Raw genomic sequence first — 17,498 nt, 5'->3', positions numbered from 1 at the left:
AGTCTTTATACAAAAGGAATGCAATCCAAACTTCTCTGTTTATAGTGAATAAACACAAAAATAAACTGCAAGGAAATATATACATACAGATTTATATATATTTGCATTTCTTTCCAAGAGGAGTATGAGGGTGGTTTGAAAGAGTATATGGGCAATGTGTCCTCGTTCCTGTTTTTTGGGGGGTGTTTTTGCAAAAAAAGAAAATGCTGTTGTAGTATTTATTGAAATTAATCTTAAATCGAGCAGCCGTGTTTGGAGAACTGGATGCATATCTACAAAGTTACAGTACCGGGTGGGATGTGGCAGTTCTGCCGTTGAGCCAAGGGTTCTGGACCGGTTCAGCAAACGTGCAGCTGCACAAATGGGCAAAATGTGAAATGTGAGCTATTTCATTTGGCCTGGATAAGTGTGGCCATTGACTAAATATACAATATAACATGCGTCGACAGGCCTACTGATCTGGAACAGAGGCGTGCTTCAGAGTCGCCTTAAAACCCGCCGCCTCGAACCGCGGCCAGCGAGACGTGCTCAGGAAGCGTTCAGAACGAAGGCCCCCCCACGTCTCGGGAGAGCGCCGAGCGAGGGGGCCCTGGAATGGCCGGGGGGGGGGGGGGGGGGCGAGGTTGGTTGCATCCAGTAGCGGCACGAAAACAACGAAAGCCCCGCTCGGCCTCCATAACCGGCGCATCGCCGATCCCCGGCGGTCGGCCGCGTCCCCCCCCCCCCCCCCTCGCCCTGGAAACGGGGGGGGCTCGGACGCGGACGCGCTCCCCGTGTCCTCCGGTGACTTCTTTTTTTCTTTTCTTTTTTTTTTTTTTGCGGAAGGCTAGTCTCGCAATCCAGCTGGCAAACTGCGGTACGGAGCAGGGGGTTCCAAACCTGTTTCTCCCCCTCCTGTTTGTTGCTAAGCTACGGTGGCTCTGGGGTGATCTGCCTCGCATGGCGCAAGGACAAACAGCATATGCCCCTTTTGGCTCCATCGCCCGATAAAAATATCTCCCGAAACATTTGTCCGACGAGCACCAGATTGGTAAATAGGTTACCGATCGGGTAATGGCTACTGTTGCGGTGCCCTCTTCCCAAACTGGAGATGAAACACAAAAAGTGCTCTTCACTTTGCAAGCAAATCTGTCCACATGAAGTACTTCAACAAAGCATAGGGGCAATGGAGGTGACTTCTGAATGTACATTTACTGTGTACCAGTGATAACCAACCCTGTTCCTGCAGATCTATCCTGTAGATTTTCATTTAAACCCTAATTTGGAACACCTGACTACTAATTCGCAGCTCAACAAGGTCTCTAGCCGTCAAATGAGGTGTGCTTTGTTAGGGTTGGAATGAAAACCTACAGGATGGTAGATCTCCAGGAACAGGGTTGGTTTCCATGGCTGCTTTCCTGTATTTCATGGTTATAATGTATTACAGGTATTACATGCTGAAACATCCATAATATGTCATTTTTAGCCCTTGTGCAGTGAGACTGCTTGCACAGTAATGATTTAATTGTTTAATTTCTCTGGTTTGAGGATTTTAACATTACCTTGGGATACGTGATGTTGTTTTATTAGTACTATTACAGTCTGGTTCCCTAGAGTATTCTTAAAGTAAACATAAAACTAGGTTTTCTTTCTGTTAAGCAGCCACGTTTTTAAAAATCTATTTCCGGTGGAAAAGGTAGCTTTACAATGTCAAAGAAATGGCTTTCCAATGGCCGCTGTTTTGTTAATGTTGCAAAAATTGCTTCAGGGGTGGAAACATCGCCATTTGAGCCATGCCAGGTTTTAGGAGAAGCAGGGTAGTGTACTGAGAAGAAGTTGCCTGCTGGTGGTATGCTAACCTGCTTCTAAAAAAATCCGGACTGACCGATCTGCTGTGCAATTGGAGTGGTATTCACCTCCCTATCAGCAATGTACTTTAGGGAATGCTCATCATTCCAACTTTGGGAGAGACACATTGCTGGACCACCATGGTTTCTCATAGTCAAACATCAGGTCTCGTAATTATACTAGCTGGACTAGCCATTCATTCATGTGAACATATTGGGGGTGACATGTCTCCCTGTCCACCTGTTTGCTCCCTGCAGTTCTGGTGAAGCAGGAGCAGAGAGACGAACAGGATGTGGCCGCCGCCCCCTCCATGCGCCCGCCCATGTCCGTGGCTCCGCCTCCCAGCCAGCCCAATCTCCACCTGCTCAGGAACCAGCTGTCTCCCCCTGACTCAGGCCAAGTGCACGACAGCCTGCTGGCCAGTCCCCCCCGAGGCCTGGTCCCCGGCTTGACACACCCCCAGCCCGCCTACTCTCCCGCAGGCTCCGCCTCCTTCCAGCACCTGCCGGGTCTCCAGGGCCACGGCCTGAGCCCAGGCTCCGACTGCCAGCTGATGAGCCCGCCCCCCGCCTTCCACCCCGCCCCCACTCGGGCCCTGCCCCCGCCCGCCAGACCCTCGTACCAGCCTATGCAGCACAACTTGGCGTACAACGGCCAGTCCAGTCTTCCCATGAGTGCCGGCTCATCCCCGGCCTACGAACGGATGACCTACCAGCCCGACCCTGCCGCCTCTCATCCCCTGGGCCTTGGCATGGTGTATCACCCTCCCACCATGGCCTCCGGCTCCGCCCCCGGCCAATCCCTGCACTCCCACACGCCCCCTCACCAGCACTCCCTGGGCTACCACTGCCACGGCGTGCCGCAGGTCCCCTCCCCCACCCACCCCATGGCTCCGCCCCCCTCCCAGCTGCAGCACTCCCTGGGCTACCACTCCGGCTCCCAGAACTCCGCCTCCTGTCCCTCCCCCACCACCTCGCCCCTCCCCATGGCTCCGTCCCCCTCCCAGCTGCAGCACTCCCTGGGCTACCACTCCGGCTCCCAGAGCTCCGCCTCCTATCCCTCCCCCACCACCTCGCCCCTCCCCATGGCTCCGTCCCCCTCCCAGATGCAGCACTCCCTGGGCTACCACTCCGGCTCCCAGAGCTCCGCCTCCTATCCCTCCCCCACCACCTCGCCCCTCCCCATGGCTCCGCCCCCCTCCCAGATGCAGCACTCCCTGGGCTACCACTCCGGCTCCCAGAGCTCCGCCTCCTGTCCCTCCCCCACCACCTCGCCCCTCCCCATGGCTCCATCCCCCTCCCAGATGCAGCACTCCCTGAGCTACCACTCCAGCGCCCAGAACTCCGCCTCCTGTCCCTCCCCCACCACCTCGCCCCTCCCCATGGCTCCATCCCCCTCCCAGATGCAGCACTCCCTGAGCTACCACTCCAGCGCCCAGAACTCCGCCTCCTGTCCCTCCCCCACCACCTCGCCCCTCCCCATGGCTCTGTCCCCCTCCCAGATGCAGCACTCCCTGGGCTACCACTCCAGTGCCCAGAACTCCGCCTCCTGTCCCTCCCCCACCACCTCGCCCCTCCCCATGGCTCCGCCCGCCTCCCAGATGCAGCACTCCCTGGGCTACCACTCCAGTGCCCAGAACTCCGCCTCCTGTCCCTCCCCCACCACCTCGCCCCTCCCCATGGCTCCACCCCCCTCCCAGATGCAGCACTCCGTGGGCTACCACTCCGGCTCCCAGAGCTCCGCCTCCTGCCCCTCCCCCACCACCTCGCCCCTCCCCATGGGGCTGTCCTCGTGCTCCGGGCCCTCCTCCCCGCAGCTGCACTCGCTCCCGTACAGGTCCCCCACCGGCTCCACCCCCTCCCCGACCCCCAGCAGCCCCCTGATGCACCAGCCCTCCCCCTCCGCCGTCAGCCCCCTGGGGCACACCCTGGCCCCTCAGCCTCCCTTCGCCCCCGATGGGGAGCGACCGAGCATCAAACAGGAGCCAGAAGACAAGGAGCCCACCTTCCGCTCCATCGGACTGCAGGACATCACGCTGGATGACGGTAAGGTCCCCCCTTCCCACTCAGGGTTCCTGGTGACTTTCCCCTCATGCTTCACAGTACTCAACCGTCATCAGTTTGTCAGCAGTCTTTTGTCAACAGTCAACATGTATCAGTCAACACTGCGGAATGAGGGTTTTCAAACGTCTAACGGGCGATGACCTACAGCAAGGCTGGCTCAGACCAGCTGCGCCGCAAGTCGGTCGTGGACGGTCGCGGCGTGCTGCCGTTTCCCTAGGTCTGCATGCAGGTCGTCGGTTGGCTGTCCCTCTGAACACTGAGCCAATCGGAGGGCAGGAGATTGCAACGCGAGGACCGTTTGAGATCCTATCCAGGGTAAACACTGTCAGTGCAGGAGCAGGCTCCACTTCCAGTGTACAACGTGAGCAAGTCAGCGTAAAGTATTCTAAAAAATCAATCAAAGCAAATTGGCTGTGCTTACAAATAGGCATTCGGTTTAGCAGCTCGAGCAGTCTGTTAGTCTTGCGTCATAAATAATGTTAGTTTATAAATGAAACTATTCCAGACCTGCCAACCTGCACGCATTTTGTGTACCAACCACGCAATTCTTGGTCAAAATACGCAGGTACGAAATGCCAGCTGAAACTACGCAAAAAAAAATAAAAAATTATTATTGTAATGTAATTACGGAAAACAATCAATTAATACAAATCAATACCGTACATTTATTCGGTATTTAAACTACATCCCTCGATTTGAACCAGATGCTACGACCTTCTGCTTGAGGTTCTGTAACCCCTCCCCGACCCACTCAACATCCACTGATACGCAGCGGTACTTTATTATCCACCGAGGGGTAGCGCTGCATTGCTGAGGTAAAATGGGAAGTGGGGAGTAATAATCAAGCACAAAAATGTGACCGCAATGTTAACATATAAAACGTTAAAACATGTTCGTTAACTTTACGAGATGATGCATTTCAAGGGGTATATCCTAATGAGATAAATGTGTGTATATAGTTAGCCGTAGTAGTAGCTTGCATACGATTTAGCCTCGTTACGAGACGTGTGAATAACTGATGGAGTAATTTAGCTGCAGTAACTCAAACGCTACGAAGACTGCCTGTTCAAACTTTGAATCGCGCAAGCTCTGTTGGAGCAAAGTGACCATTGCAAAGGTGTTTGACTATAGACTGCTAACGTAGCAAATAATTCCTATTATTGCAGCCAGTCACCCGACCAGCCTTGCAGTTAGAAAATAATCATGACGTCAGATGACGAGAATACTAACAAGGAGAGAGAGAGAGCATTGTACATATTTATTGATGTACTTCTGTTGCTGTCAATGCTGTTATTGTTATATATTGTTACATTTATCATTATTATTTTAATATTATTATTATTTTACATATTATATATGTATGCTTTGGCAATAATCACATTTGTATTTCATGCCAATAAAGCAATTTAAATTGAAAAATTGAAATTGAGAGCAGCAGACCTATTAAAAAGAAGCGAGTTCATGCCCCCCAGAAGTTCCTCGCAAAATATCAGGAGCAATGGCCGTGCCTCCGCCCCTCAAAACTTCCGCATCATGCATTCTGCACATTGTGCAATTATGATTTTGACATTAGCCACCAAGGAGCTTCAGGTAATAATTTAGCTAAACCTCTAGTTACTACATTCCTAGATAATTTTTCAATTGAATACTTTTTTTTTCATTAGGCCTATTTGATGTGTGCCTATATAAGCTGATTCAATTATTTAATTATTAAATAAAAATAGAAATCATGAACAGAAACTTGGTTTTATTCATAATTGACTGTTTTACATCGCATAAGTTTCTGTAAATACTTGAAAATGAAAACACATGTTACAATATACAAAATACATTATTTCCATTTTTATTAAATAATTGAATGCATTTCACTTATGGTTATCAGTTTGTATAAGCACACACATCATATAATGAAATATTTATCATGAAAAAATTGTTTTAAGCAGGTGTACTCAAACTTTTGACTTGCAAGTATATCATAATATAGCCCAGTGCAGTGCAAGTGATATTTTAGAATCAGGTCAAATTATACAATTTTGCCTGATCACTTCAACAGTCAAAACTAGAATTATGAAGAAAGGCTTGTGTGTGCGTTTGTGCGTGCGAAGCGAAGTGGTGCGAAAGCATGTGAACTAAGCGTTACACTGACTGTTGTGGTACTCTAAATATTTTCCTAAGGTTGGCAGGTCTGCTATTTGATACCATTAAATGAATTCCAGCTGAATGAATTCCGCTATCTGTGGAGTGAGTGGTGTGCAAAGCGTTGATGCGTTTACTTTGGACCGATAAGACAAAAGCAAGGAAAAGAGAGTTTAATTTACTCCTGACGTAGATTCAGAGCTAAGAAAGCACTTCCTGTGGTGCGTCTCGTGTGGGAAAAACGTGGTCATCGGTTCGGCGGCATAGCCACTGGTGACCGTGCTTACGGTCGCTTAGGCGTGCAGATGCCTCAGGCAGCAGCAGGGTTCTTTGAAGTGCCAAGTCAGATTTGGCAAGTGAATAAGCAAACCATTCTCTGCTTTCTCACTGTAGCGTTGTGTGTGTGGGTGTAAGGTTCAGAGTCTTGTGTGAGGTGTGTTACGTGCAGGGTGAAACTTGTGAAGAAAACTGGGGGGGGGGGGGGGAGTTATACCAATAAACAACGGGAGACCAATGGCAAAAAATCTAAAAAGTAGCATTATAGTGTGAACCATAAGTATAGAAGTATTCACTTTTATTTGTTGTTTGGGACACACATTCAGAATGGGACACAAGATGGCAATTTGTCAGGCGGAGAACGGGACGACTTGAGCTCTGAAAAGGGGGTCTCCCTTTTCCCCCTGTCAGTCTGCACCCTGATTATATGTGTGTTATCATAGCTGTGGGATACACGAACGGAAGGACTTTAAATGCATGAACTTGGAAGGCAGGCATCTAGATGCAGGCAAGAACTGAAAAACAGCATTTTAGTGGCAAGTGATCTTAGCTTAAATGCACCAGAATTTCTTAGGGGCATTTGAATAGCTGATAAATGTCATCGTCATTGTGTATTTTACTGTAATTACCCTGTAGCTCTGTATTGTCTAAGGGTCATTTCCACTTGTGCTTGAAAAGAAGCCACTTCGAAATCTGTGATGAAGCGTTCGCGACACTCAACAGAACAGATCCATATCCTCTTTTTCTGAATTAATTAAAACGTTAAATAATAATACCCTGAAGCACCCTTCAAAATGCGGTCATTTTGCGAAGTACAGAGATTTCCGAAAATGTCACATCAGGCCCAAATCCTCTCTGAGCTGGGTTTGTAACGGATGATGACTGTGCACACAATATAAGCGTTTATGCCGCCACTTGAAATGAAAGCTTTGCCCCAGAACCCAGGAGGTCTCTGGAGTCCCAAAGCTTTCAAGCAGATGGCTTGAGGCTGCTTTGATGCATTGTTTGTTTTTAATACAGAAGCTATTCAGTGGACACCATTATTTTGCACATTTTTGCAACTGGCTGAATCAGCAGAAATTTGATCAGGTACTCAGGTACGCAAACCTTTAACTATTCTTTTTCTTTAATACAGCACATGTATCAGTCAATTTCCAGACCTGCCAACCTGCACGCATTTTGTGTACCAACCACGCAATTCTTGGTCAAAATACGCAGGTACGAAATGCCAGCTGAAACTACGCAAAAAAAAAAAAAAGATCACTTTAACAGTCAAAACTAGAATTATGAAGAAAGGCTTGTGTGTGCGTGCGAAGCGAAGTGGTGCGAAAGTATGTGAACTAAGCGTTACACTGACTGTTGTGGTACTCAAAATATTTTCCTAGGTTGGCAGGTCTGAATTTCATTTGCTGTGTTCATTAAGAAAATTAGCATCTGTTTCCAACATGAGAGGGTAGGCTGCATTAAATTACTCAATGTTTTGTTTTGTCTCATTTTGCTATTTATAGTTAATACTAAGATCCTTAATAACGCGGTCTTTACGTTCATTGATAATTATCTAGCCCATTAGTTATCTAATCATATCAGTTGATTCATAAAATCTGTCTTGATTTTGTAAAACTGCCAAGTCAAAGTTATTCTGTGAGAAAAAAAATCCCATCAGATGGTGAGCAGTAAAATGTATGGCTCTGTTTTATGCATCTGTTGTAAATCGAACAGTATGATACTTACAGTGGCAATAGTAGACATTTCAGGACTAGTTGCATTCTTTTCCACATATAACACATTTTCTTTAATGAACAAAATTAGATTTGTCAGTGAGGCAGTGTGAATTGATGTTGATTTCACTGATGCTATTGATATTATTGATTTTAACCGTGTCACATCATGTCGGGCGACACCATCGGGAGGGACAGAATAGCCGGACGCAGGGAGATCCGGTAATTCCGGTTTTCACCCGTGTTTTTATTGTCGGGGAGAGAACGTGCCGCTTAAACGAATCAAAACAAAATAAACAAACGAAAATCGTATCTGTCCACCTTCACATGCTCTGCGTAAAAATAATGAGCTTAAATAACAAACTGAAAATCAACCGAAACGCAACGAAAGCTTTTGAGCCAGGTTTTTTTGTTTGTTGGTTCTTTCCTCTCTCGGTTTCGCTCTCTCAGCATGTGGATTCCGGTCTCAGACACCCACTGTAAAAAGATGCGCACGTAGAGCTCGGGCTGATCAGCGAACACAAGCCCGGTGCTTGCGCCCACTTAACCAGTGGGCGTGGTCGCGGACTGCCCTGATTTCCTTTGCCGTACCGAGCACTACCACAGGCAGCTTAAGTTCTTATGTCTTTTCAGCAATTTAGCGACTCCGATGTATTTACACCATTTTTTTCATAGTTGTGTCTCGGGACTTGAATTTTACCTACTGTACACCTGTCCATTGTAAACAGTTTTTTGGTTCAGTATAGCACTGTATAAACTAAGATCTGTGTAAAATAAGATGAGGAACCCTGCCTTTTTAATCAGCTGTTCATCACAGGGGTGAGGGAAGAAATTCTTGGTGCCTTGTTCAGTTTCCGTGTTCGCTCCACTCCACGTGGACCGGAAGGTTAAACTAACCCGTTTAATTATTTACGCACTACCAGACCTGGGTCAAATACGTATTTGTTTTGGATTCAAATATTTTTCTGTGCTCTATTGATTGCGCCTGGTATCGTTGAGCCTGCCAATATGACCACAAGGTGGGGTTTGCAGTTTTTTTGAGAGTATTTCATTGGTTCCAATACACCAGACAAGATCACTAAAGCGTAGAAAAGTATTTGAATCCAAAACAAATACGTGTTTGACCCAGGTCTGCGCACTACGCACGTGCTCGTATATAGAGACAACTTGCACAACTTGTTGAGCACACGTTGAGCCCACAGAGGTCGGTTACAGTGCATGACAACTTCTCCAGACGCTTGTGTTTGCATGTGTTGGTTACGGTGGAAACCACAGCAGTATCCATTTGAATCTGAGCCCCCTGCACTTTTTTCCTTGCGTAATTGGCTCAGTGTTTTTGGTCAGATTTGTCTACCAAATAATGTCCCAGCTCAGCCGAATTCCCTAGCTGTCATTCAAAACCGTGTGCTCCCCGTGCTCTAACTACTGCACTGCCTCGGCCCTGTGGAGATTAACCTGATAGAAAGGAGAAGCATACTGACTACTGGGGACATTTTCTGTCTGATGTGGTATTTGCTGTCGCCAGTCAAAACAGCTCCTGTTTTTCATTTTTTTGTGGTTGTTATTGTTACTGCAACTATTCAGGGAGTGTGTTTGTGCCCAAGATTATCTGTCTGATAATCATGTGTTATACCGCAGAAGTAAACCCAGTTTTATGGACCACCTCATGGGGGGAGCTACAGTGATGATTGGCTGATTTGAACAAATCACAAGGTTTCAGCCAATACAGGCAAATAGGCCGATGTGTGAAGTTAATTGAGTCACAGTTGGAACTTGTCGGGTTTTTGAGTTGCGCGAATGGCCACCTTCCCGTTATCAGTCAGCGCTCTCCGTTCGAGCAGGCCCACCGACACGCCCCTAACCGGCAAACGCGAGCGCCCCCCGGCGGCGCGGACACGCGCGTTTAATTAACCACCCGCCCCCCCGGTCGACGGGGCGTCCAGGTGGAGCGCGACATACGCCCGCCGTACGCCCGAGCCTCCCCGCGGAGACCCGCAGCTGTCGCCCCGGCGCGAGCGCGGCGCTCCCGGTTAATAATAGGCAGGGCGCTAACGCCACTAACGCCGTCACAGGCGAGGCTAAATATACGATCCGTCGCCGTGGCGGGGGCCCCCCGAACCCGGCACAGCTGTCGCCGTCCGCCCAGCCGGAACGCTCGTTTTGGGGCCTCAGCCCGCCATAGTCGCTTGGAAGGAAGAAGCCCTTGAACTTTTACCTGCAGCACTTTTTTTTCGTTTTTAAACTCTTCCTCCTATGGCCACAGCACCCAGAACTGAGTACCAAATAAGTTTCCTTGCAGCAACCGATGACTTGAGCACCGCTGGGGCAAAGCGTAGCCGAAACTGAAGACTCAACGTCCAGAGATGAACTCCATTGAACGAATTTCGGCGGTGCGCCATATAAGTCTCTGCGCCCCACGGAGCCTCGCTTGGGCGCACTGCGTTCTTGCTCGGACCGATCGGATGCTCTGATCTGGTTTTCGTGTAGACGCGACGCGGCGTTTCAGAAAGCGGCACGCTCCGGTAAAGTTTCTCGCCTCGGGTTTTGGCTCGAGTCTTCGGCGCTTTCGGGGAGACCGGACGGACGAATCCCCCCCCCCCACCCCCCCCCCCCCCCCCCCCCCAGTCTTCTGCTGAACTTCCTCCGGATCGCTTCACGGAATCGACGGCGGGATGAGTGCGCGAGCTCCACGTCCGCCGCCCGTTTAGGGACGGCTGTAGGGGGCCGGCCCGTCGGGCTCGCCCGTGGGCGACGGAGCTCCCTGACGTCATGGCGTGACGCTCCAGACCCGTCACTGTTCACGGCGGCCTTGAGCCAGCTGTGATTAATGACACAGCTCCACGCTCAATTCTATGGAAAAAGAAACAGGACGGGTAGAATAATGCTCTTACTGTAAGAGGGATGTAGCTCGTTGAACACAATCCCAAACATTCCTGATGTCCCAAACGGCTGGAGAACCGGCTCACGGATTCTTAAATATTCCTGCAAGTATTGACACCGTAGAAATATGATGGTAATCTCAGTGGGAAGTTTTCTTGTCATTCTGCTTCATTTGTCAAGATATAGAGAACAAAGATGAGTGATAAGAATCTTCACGGTACTTTGAAGGTACAAAGTATTTTTGACTGTCATGTTGCTGAAAAAATATTTTTAGTAACTTGTTTTACTGTAAGAGAAAGGAAATGTTCTCGTACATATATATGAACTCTAGGATTTTGTCTTGGTCCCAAATCATTTTTTCTATATATATATTTTTCTTTTTTAAATACTGTAGTTTTCTTTATGTTTATTATATCAGTCTTAAAGCGCCACCTCAGTGACTTGCCACTGACTGAGAAATAGTAACCGGTGTACCACATAGTAGAATTCTACCAACGTAGAATGATTTACAGTCACATTTAAGGAGGGAGATGGACATTAACCTGAAGCTTACTCCTGTTCACCGCGCAGCAAGGCGTCTAGCAGAAATGCCATCGACGCGCCACGGGTTTTACTGAGTCACCTCACCCTCCTTCTGCTAGCGTCGGTTTCCTGTAAGCAAAGGGGGCCCGGTGGCGTCAATCAAAAGCAGCCTCGGTGAATCAGTGCCGGTGACCTAAGATGGGAATTTCTACAATGATTTACTGAGACCATCGAGTTCCCAGTTTAAGCTACGCAGAGTGCGGCTACATATCTACCTCATTAGGCACAGGCAGGCACTCTCGCCGACGCTCACTCGGGTTTGGGTTTTAGAAGTGCGCCCATTGCAGAGCGACTACACAGAAGCCAGTGGTCAATGGAGTGCAGAATGTTAGAATGAAGACTGCAATACGTAGCATAAATACGTAGGCCTATGAATTTAGTCAGGTGTGAGAGTGGATGTTGTAATTTATTTATTTATTCAATCAAGGAGGTATAATCTATTTTGTTGCAACTTCATGCTTTATTTTCGCTTTCCCGTTTGGAATGCTGAGTCATATTAGCGCACTATTCAGCATAGTAGCACGTGTTCTCTTAAGTGCATGCAGGCGGCTGCTTTAAACCTTACCTTTATTAGTCTGGCTTGTTCATATAGGAAATGAAAGTGCCAGACCATCAGTGAACACAGTCAGGCTGTGAACGCCTTCGTCAGTACCTTACAGTACTAGCACAGCAGGGCAGATTCTACATTCATAATCCGTTAGGCTACACGTGCTCATATTTAGTAAACGTTAGCGGTCACATTAAACAAATTTTAGGTTAAACAAATTGTTTATAAGCTTTCCGCAGAGCGAATAGCGCACGCTCATAAGCAGGAAATTCGGAAATTGAAGTAGAAACCAGAGTTTCCACCGAAAGCAAACTCTGGCACCGTGTGGTGGAATCAAACTTCATCTTGCCCATTGGTTACATAAATGTTTTCCATTGAACACGTTTCCTTCATTTAGTGGAAGGATGAACAGTGCCAGGCTACAGTATCTCTATGGTATTTTCTTTGTTTATAGCGATCTTCTGCAATAGCAGAAAATGTCTGTTGCCCTTTGGATACTTCCAAGGCAATTATATCATTTCCATAGTAACTGCCTTTGATGGCCAACTTGTTTAGCAAAACAGACTAATGGCTCCAACTTCAGATGGGAGATTCTGTGGTGAATCATTTTAATGCCGTAAGTCACATTTCCAACGAAGCCTGTGAATCAGTGGCTTTTTTTTAAAAATTGTTGACGATTAACATTTTACTCATTGAGAGATTAATGAAAGATGTTTTCTGAGGTATCTGCCTGTCTATTGATTTATCACATTAGGGATCCAAGCAGCAAAGCTATTGGAAACCCCGTTATAATTGTTCCATTTTTTATTTGTTTTGTTCTCAAGCTAAAACACCCCTAACTCCTAGGCAGTTAAGCAAAAAGTCCTGAAACTTGGCTGGATGGCAAACACTGCAAGATATACTGTGAGCTCCACAATGTTTGAGACAAAGACAGTTTTGTTTTTTGTGATTTGGCTCTGCTTCACAATTTTAGATTTGTAATCGAACAGTTCACTTGTGCACATTCTTAGCTTTTATTAAAGGGTTTTTAAAAAAATAATAATAATTTTGCATTCACCTTGCAGAAATGACAGAACCCTTTATACTGTACATAGTCCCTCGATTTCAATCCCCCCATTGTGCCCCCATCAGATCTTTTAAAATATAAATTTTTTGGAAAATTATTTTTAAAATCTTATCATGAACTTTAAGTCCACTTGGCATGAATATTGGTACATACCATATTTGTGACAGTCCCTAACTGAATTGAGAAGCAAACATTTATGTGTGAAAATATGGCCAGCTTGGGTTATTGCTGATTGGTGCAAAGTGCAGGACACTCTTTGTTCAACGCCCTAACCAAAGTTTTTCTGGAAAACCTTCTATGTTCAATGATGGAAAAATGACAGCCAATCACATTTTAATATATGTGGATTAGCATGCAATGTTAAATAACAGCACCTGTTCTTATTTTATCAGTATGACATTGCGCATATTATGAATGGTGTGCACTACAATGATAATTTATGGCTTTCATTTCCAGGGTTATGGTCAAAAGTTAGCTTAATTAGACAATTATAGAATTTGTGCATACACTGAAAAAATAAATTAATCAATATATTTACTTTATAAAATTATGGAAAGTGGTTGCAGTATTATTAAATAATATGTGACTTCAACTTCAAGTGCCTGTACCAAGTACTTGTACCAAGAGTGTAGGGTCATGATGTCTGTTCTATGAAATTGTATTTCATTCATCATAAAACTCTGTAACAGACATTTTCAAATTGAGCATGTTTACCACAAGGTACAGTTTTTTTTTAAAAAACATACCCATCACAGGCAAGTGAACTTTGACCGTTAACCTGCAGTTTCTTATTTAATCTCACTCGAGTTGTTATGATGAAACTGTGCATATTATGACTGGGCTGTATGTTACATGGATATTGCCAAATGAAGGTTGAACAAGTAAAATGCCCGACCAGGTGGCTGAATACATTTTAACGAGACATTTGTATTATCCCAGGACTGCTATCGCTGTTGCTTGAGCTCGAAATGATGTGTATGGTTTTGCTGTGCTTGTGCTTGGACCCCAGCAGTCGCTGCTTTCGGCTATATTTTATTAATGAAACAATCCAACCCGGCATGCTGGACCAAATATGGCAAATGAAAAGTTCTTGTCATTTTCTTTAAAGGCACTTTAAAATCATTTTATTTATAGCAATACTTATAACGATAATAATTAAATGGATTCTGCCAGTGCAAGGAGGCTAAGATCCGAGTGGCTTGATTGCACTTATTTGTTAGCGCATTGCCATTTTGTACCAGATGCTGGCACGGTAACAAGAGACTATTTACACTCCAGTAAAGGGAATTACAGTAGTCTTAACGCTTAATTCGGTTGGGCACAAATTTAAGTGTAGAAAGATATGATTAGCATTCGCTGCCGGCCACTGGCAGAAACTCTCAGCACAGTCATTTAGGGCCACAACCATCACCGGGCCACACAATTCAGGTTTTTTACATTTAAAAAAATGTGATTTAGTGATTTGTGTTTGAGCAGTTTGGGATCACAGCTCACAGAGGGCCAGCTCTGTTGGTATTAGAGAGCGACGTCCTTGGCCCACTGGCTCCACAGTGTAGCGTGAAAGCCAACAGGCAGTTCTCTCTCCTCCCCAAACTTGCGTCACATCATTTTTAATAATGATCATAAGCTCGCCGATCCTCTCTGAGGAGGGGGTACGGGGGCCTATAACTGTGACCCAAAAGAGGGACTAAATATAGTTTCTAAAATCTAGAGCCTGAACAGAAACCCTAGCGCTTAGCTTTGAAGTGCTCTGTGTAAATCTCGGGACTTACCAATCCTGTACCGGTGGCCAGACTACAGAAGATAAGTATGTGACTGAGACACATTAGCGCCGGCTTTCTGTTTCAGCTTTTCTCAGATGTTCTAGAGAGCAGTGTGTATAATCTCGGGGTGTCCCCTCCGCATCATCTTTCGGGGTCTCTGTTCATTAAATGAGTGATAGACCGCAGGTGCCTTAACCTCCCTTAACAAATATTTTACACGTTAGTGTCATTCCACTTACACTCAGTTCTGAAAACCAGCGGAGCATGAGAATTCTGCCGCCTTCCGAGTTTAGAAATGATTCACCCCGCATTGGTTTTTTTTTTCTCTTTTTTTTTGCTGTTTAAAGCGACGGAGCTGTGCGTGTAGCGGAGACTAAGTCAAGCGCTAATTCGCCGGTGCTGTTAAAGACCTCCGCTGTCCGGCTGATGGGGAATTCCCGACAGCGCGTAAAATTTTACCGAAGCAAGGCGGCGGAGAGGCAACCACCGGCGATGTTTCAACGGCACGTGTTAAAAACCGAGTACAGGACAGACCCTGGGTGTGTGCGAGCGCGCGCGTGTGTGTGGAATCTCTCTGCACCAGTATATACAACCAAAACAGACTCAGGGAACTTAATTCACCCAAAGCACCTGCTTTATTCATGTATTTACTCTCATTATCTGACAGGGATGGTGTACAGTTTTCTACACGGATGTTCAAAGCTCAGAAATAACTTGCCATCCAAAAGCAGTTGGAAGATTTTTTTTTCTCTCTGTTATAAAGCCAGTTTTTATTCCTAACAATGAACCTAAATTTCAAATAGTTATATATGAATCTGTAAACTTATCATTATCATCTTAGTTTTCTCCAAATCATAGAAAATATGGAGTATGGAGATGGAGTAAGTTGATAGTTTATATTGTACTGAATGGATTGACATTTGTTTTGTATGCCAGCTTAATGAACACAAGGCAGGCCAGTTACAGCATGGCTGAAATATGCCGTGCAGTATGTCCACAAGATACACAATGTAAGGTCACCTGATAGTGTTAATTTCCTTGCATAGATAGGCTACTGAACACAAGTGAACTTAGAGGAGCTTGTTTACTTGTGTTAAAGTTAAATTGCAGGAGCATGTGTACCCTTATTTTCAGTGTTGGGGAGGAGTGAACTACATGTAATTAAACTAGTAGTTTAACTACATTTTGCAGTAGCTTGCTGGTAGTTCAACTACATTCATATTTGCATAGTGCTTCAAGTAGTTAAATTACTTTTTTGCCATTTTTTATGTAGTTAACTACTGAAACTACAAACAAAATATAAAATATTTTCTTTACTGTTTTAGTTGTAGTCAGATAATACAAAATCCAGATTTGTTTGCAACAAAAATATAACATTCCTTGCAATTTTGTCCTTGTGAAAAGCACAGATGGGATTGTTTTGTTTAGGCCTGGTTTAGGTCTCAGGGGTATTCCAGGAAGCTGGATTTTCAGCTCACCTGTGAAAAATATTTGGCTATAGTTTCTAATGTTTTGAATCTGAATTTGTAAAACTAAACTTGAATATATTAGGTGTGAAATTAGTCATAAGTATTGATTATTGCTATTTATTAACAAATGTTCAGAGAAGTTGTTGCATGCTATTTTAGAAGTTACCTGGCTAACTGAGTACTCCTGCTTGGTGCAATACCCCCACCTGGACTCTAGTTTCTGGAAGGCAGGTGTCTGACCAGTGGACATTGTATACAAAACCAAAGCTGACATTCCTTGCACTTTCCCATGAATAGTGTGGTATTTTATTTTTTTGGTTTATGTATGACCTGTGAACAAGTGGGAACCTTTTGCAATAAACTCATTTGAGTGCCATTTTTTGCTGGCATGTGACTTTTTTGTATTATATTTTGTAATAATTTCGTATGACGTGCATTGTAAATTTGATCTTTTTTTTTTTTTTTTTTACAAAGTAGTTTGAACTACTTTTTCTAAGTAGCTTAACTAACCAAACTAGATTTCTCCCTAGGGTAGCTTTGCTGTAGTGCAACTTCTTCCAGTGTGAAGTAATTGGTAGCTTGCAAAGCTATGCTTTCAAAGTAGCTTCCCCATCACTGCTTATGTTATGTAGGGTGCATGCACCCTTCTTAAAGTTTAAGTCTGAAATGATTTGTTTGGAGGCATCAATATGTGACAAATTACGAAAGTGCTGAAAATTTCAACCAGTCATGACGCATATCTTACCCGGAAAAGAAATGGTTAAAGAAATGCTCATAACACAAGTGCGAGAAAAGAACAACAGCGATAGAAGGGGGCCAGGCGGGGCATGGCTTATGACGGTCGCGGTCGTGAATGTGTGTCGCCGTGGTGGTGAGTAAACCTGGAAAAATCTATTCAAGGTGGCAGGTTTCTCTCCGTTTGAAGAAACCGGCCGATGCAGAAAGGAAGCCGCCCACACTAACAGGATGATCTGCCACAGCGGTCTCACATCATCAGTAGAAGCAACACAAACTCACAGAAACACGAACCGCCATCGCTTTCAGGCACTTTAAAGAAACTTTTGTATTTCAAAGACTGCTGTTGTATGATCATTCAGTTTTTGTAGAATCTTGTTCATTTTATAAAAGTACATTTATTAATTTAAATTTTTAATTTATTATAATGCAATCT

The 17,498-nt window shown here is 45.4% G+C and overlaps 1 protein-coding gene across 3 annotated transcripts in view; it reads left to right on the top strand.

Annotated features, from left to right (window-relative positions):
- The window catches only part of LOC118227870 (nuclear factor of activated T-cells, cytoplasmic 3-like), an 83,642-nt gene that overhangs the window by 60,277 nt on the left and 5,867 nt on the right, over positions 1 to 17,498 (top strand). For all 3 annotated transcript variants that reach the window (XM_035418855.1, XM_035418853.1, XM_035418854.1), the window contains one exon: positions 2,085 to 3,872. In XM_035418855.1, coding sequence (XP_035274746.1) covers positions 2,085 to 3,872 — 1,788 coding nt within the window. The remainder of the gene's footprint in view (positions 1 to 2,084; positions 3,873 to 17,498) is intronic.

Source organism: Anguilla anguilla, chromosome 5 (genome assembly GCF_013347855.1).
Source record: "Anguilla anguilla isolate fAngAng1 chromosome 5, fAngAng1.pri, whole genome shotgun sequence".
Taxonomy (NCBI): Eukaryota; Metazoa; Chordata; class Actinopteri; order Anguilliformes; family Anguillidae; genus Anguilla; species Anguilla anguilla.
This window is presented reverse-complemented; position numbering and strand designations above follow the sequence as displayed.